General features: G+C 33.0%; 1 protein-coding gene across 1 annotated transcript; it reads right to left on the bottom strand.

Annotated features, from left to right (window-relative positions):
* Nucleotides 1–524: 524 nt before the first annotated feature.
* LOC124821740 (subtilisin-like protease SBT3.11) lies at nt 525–3,181 on the bottom strand. Its single transcript, XM_047293671.1, has 3 exons — nt 2,902–3,181; nt 1,809–1,906; nt 525–739 (listed from the first exon to the last, which is right to left on the bottom strand). The coding sequence occupies exons 1-3, from the start codon at nt 3,117–3,119 to the stop codon at nt 669–671; spliced, it is 387 nt and encodes a 128-aa protein (XP_047149627.1). The 5' UTR covers nt 3,120–3,181; the 3' UTR covers nt 525–668.
* Nucleotides 3,182–3,896: the final 715 nt, after the last annotated feature.

The following is a 3,896-nucleotide window of genomic DNA, read 5'->3' as shown; positions in this document are numbered from 1 at the left end:
CTATATTTGAATGGTCGCCGATTTTTTAATTTATAGGATCATTATTTTATCGATTACGAGTGTTTCTAGTTTATGCATGTTAAAAAAGTTGTTTTAAAATACAATTTTTCTTTACTTCTTTAAATGGGGAGTGTCTAAAATTTTAGGTTTAAGCGATGCTTTTAAATTATTTCTTTGTAAAGAAAATAACTTCTATTTTGTTTATTTAAAACGAAAATAAGAGATGAGATTTATAAATTCCATGTAACTAAACATGACCTGAACTAGGGAAACCCAAAAAAATCATTTTTTAAAAAAGCTTTGAACAATTAGAAAAACAAAAACAAAAATTAAGAGAGTTAATGTAGTAAATATCTGCATAAGCTTTCAACAATTAGAAAAACAAAAACAAAAATTAAGAAAATTAATTTAGTAAAGAAAGTTAATGTAGTAAATATTTGTCGGTATCAATTATTGACGGTTATCTGGGCAACAGATTTTTTTGTTATCGTGTATATATTATATTAGAATACATGAGAGAATGATAAACATGAAGCACGATACAGTGTATTATACATTGATCCCGTGTTTATTGACATAAGTATAAAGGCTAAGTAAGCCACACTAGTTTAGTTTACACACGATATAGAAAACAGTTTGGAACAGATACATGTCTAGTTTGGCATTCTTTACTGCAGATTATTTGCTCCATGCAGCTGATATGTCCTGCTCGGAACAACTTGAAGAACACCTGGTTGCTCTGCACAATATGAAGTTTTAAAAAATTAACACATTTTCCACATTAGTCAATATAAGATTTGAAAATTTTTCTCAAGTTCAAAAAGGGGAAAATATGTTCTTCATCCATCTAAAATTTTTCAAATTCAGTTTTAATCTTCTAAAGAAAAATTTGCCTTAGTTCCTTCCATTGAATATGAAAATACTCTATTCTTTTTATCCTCAAATGTATACTTTATGGTGGTTTATAACCTGATTATGATTGCAATGCTGGAACTTTATGAGCATGGGAGAAAGCATTTTGTGGAAATAGACATGCATAGCACACACAAGAGCGTCATGAAACCTCAGGAACTTGATTATGGCTAACAATGTGGTTCAAGAAGTTCTATCAGCTGAATGTTTGAAACACTTTTCACGAGATATCAGAGCATAAAAGAACATTAGTGTTTCCTCAAAAGATCCAAGGATAATGCCAACCAGGTTAAGAGGAGTAACATGTACTATAGGATTGCAAAGGTACCAGAAACTGCTCTTCTCATTACTAGGTTGCTTGACTAAGGTGTCTAGGAAAAATAAATAAAAAGATTGTAGTTTGAATCAGTTCCGAAAATTTCATAATAAAAACTGTGCATCGAGAGAATTCAGCTAAAAGCCAGATTCTGCATAAAAACTAAGAAAAAACCAAGTGATAGTTGTCTGAGCAATTCCACAAAATTAAGCCACACCAACAAAACTACTCCAAGTTCCGACTACCTCAAACCAACAGGTTATTATTATTATTATTATTATTATTATTATTATTTGAATAATCTATCTTTAAACATTAAATAAAATTCTGATAACAACGATCACATTGGAAACTATATAGATAAGCCAAAACGAAAGAACAAAGATATCAGACACTCATCCAAAACATTTAAATGCAAAAAACGTAAAATAGTCACAATACAACAGGGAATTTCAAGATAATAGTCATTAACCAGAAGGGTAAAGAATAAAATAGCAAAAATGAAACATGTAACATCAAGCATTTTAAAAGAGCGAATAAATGATTATTTAAAAAACAGATTGAAAACAACCGAACTTACTTGAAATCTGTTCAACCTGCTCCGGAGTAAGCTTAGCAGAAAACCCACTAGCTGCAGATTTGTAACTGTACAACAAAGCTTCCTTGGCAGCCTCCTCGCTGCAATCGTTAACCAATCACATCATTACTTTAAGAAACACACACACACTGAATTACTCTGACGAAAATTTTAGCTGTACAAATCAGAATTCTTAAATGTGTCAAATTTTTACTTTCCTCCTTAAAATCATAAATTTTAATCATTTAGTCCTTTTGGGAAATAGTAGGCAAACACTAATATAACTAGTTTCCTAAACGGTATAAATAGTTACCAAAGCTTGAATGTTTTCCAGACTTCAATTTCAGTCTTCTTTAAATATATATAAAAAATCTATAATTGAATGAAAATTTGAGTGCATTCTAATTAAAATTCTCTAAAAAGAAATCACTGCTGCTAAAAGAGCAGTGAAAGTGAATCACACTTATTTACAACACTGGTTGTATAGAATTAAAAACTTAAAACCCATATTCTAATATGGCATTGAAGCCTATCATATCAATTGTTGCTGGCTTATGGAGCCACCTGGACAACCCACAAGCATTCAGTCTTACAACCATCACATTTAACAATCTTACAACCTTGACATTGAAACTATCGAATCCTTAGCATGAAAGGTGTATTGAAGATTCCATGTGACTAATAACATAAGCAAATTAAATTACAGAAGTGATAGACAATTCTCACCTTACAAACAAACTGATTTCACAGTGTTGAGTTAGATCCTAAACTCTAAACCCACCCTAATTCTAAGCGCAGTCTTTAAAAATCACACAAGTAGGCAAAGCACCAGAAATCATGTCACTTTGATATGAATAATGGTTTTATATAAAACACTTTAGGTATAAAAATTTCTTCAAATTAGTCCCAATTTAGGACTAAATCGATATAATTCAATACTCTAGAGACCAATCATACAATCCCAACAGTTTGAAAACTACTTAAAAGAGACAAAATCGATGGTTTATTCTAAAATTAAGGCATTACGCAGTTCAATTTGTGATTTCTTCAGAGAAGCATATATCGAATAGCGCGGTTTTGTATGAGAAGAGCGTACCTGCCAAGAACGGCGGAGAGGGTTCGGATGTGGTAAGCCTCAGGCTCCTCATCCTGTGGCCTCTCGGTGTAGATGATGTGAACCGCCGGTGCAGGGGAAGAACCGGTGGCGTGCTGGTCCAGCGGTGTGGCGGCGGAATCCGACATTGTTAAGCAAACTGAAGCGAACAAAACGAGGATTGCAAGTTCTGAGATTCTGAGGATAAAGGGCTTGTCCATTGTGTGGTTTTGGAATCGCGTTTTATAAGGGAGAATAGAACGATGGAAGCATACGACAGCAGTTTTCAAAGTTGCTTATCGCTTAAGTACGAAGCGACAACGCGTTGTGTTGCTGTCACCGCATGCTTCTGCCATGTGGCAAACGTGATTTGTCAATGTTCTTTCCTGCACAGATTCTGTGGGAAACGGGATTAATAAATTAAATAAGATACTATTTACAAAAATGTTATAAATACAAATTGCATTAAAACTCTTTTTTTTAAAAAAAAGTTGTATAAAAATTTATTCTCTTAATGTAAAAAATATCTGTTGTATTTGAATACAAATATTCGAACCAATGAGTTTTCATCAAATACATGCAAAGATCCAATTAACGAGAACGTCCATAGTGTGAGATGTTCTTCAAAAGAAAATTACCACAAACTACCACATTCAAATTAAAATATAAATTTTCAATTGAGCATTTCTGATAAAAATAAAATTTGGAAGTAGTGAAATTGAAGTTCCTAGAAAAATTTCCGAATTTGAAAGGAGAGCCCGAGTGTCAGACCTCATTAAAATGCACCCAAAAATCCTTCTGCACGGACGCCAGGTGTCAAGCAACGAGGATCAGAAATTAGATAGTGGAAGAAAACTGATTTTTTCTGAAACTTCCGTCTCACTCTCTTCTGCATGCACTCTTCTTCCCAGACTCTGAAATTCTCATTTTTCTCTTCCTTCTCTCTAAAACGTTTTCCCTTCTCTCTACCAATTCTCACATTTTCTCTTCTCCGATCA

Source organism: Vigna umbellata, chromosome 8 (genome assembly GCF_029865625.1).
Source record: "Vigna umbellata cultivar VRB3 chromosome 8, Vumbellata_1.0, whole genome shotgun sequence".
Taxonomy (NCBI): domain Eukaryota; kingdom Viridiplantae; phylum Streptophyta; class Magnoliopsida; order Fabales; family Fabaceae; genus Vigna; species Vigna umbellata.
This window is presented reverse-complemented; position numbering and strand designations above follow the sequence as displayed.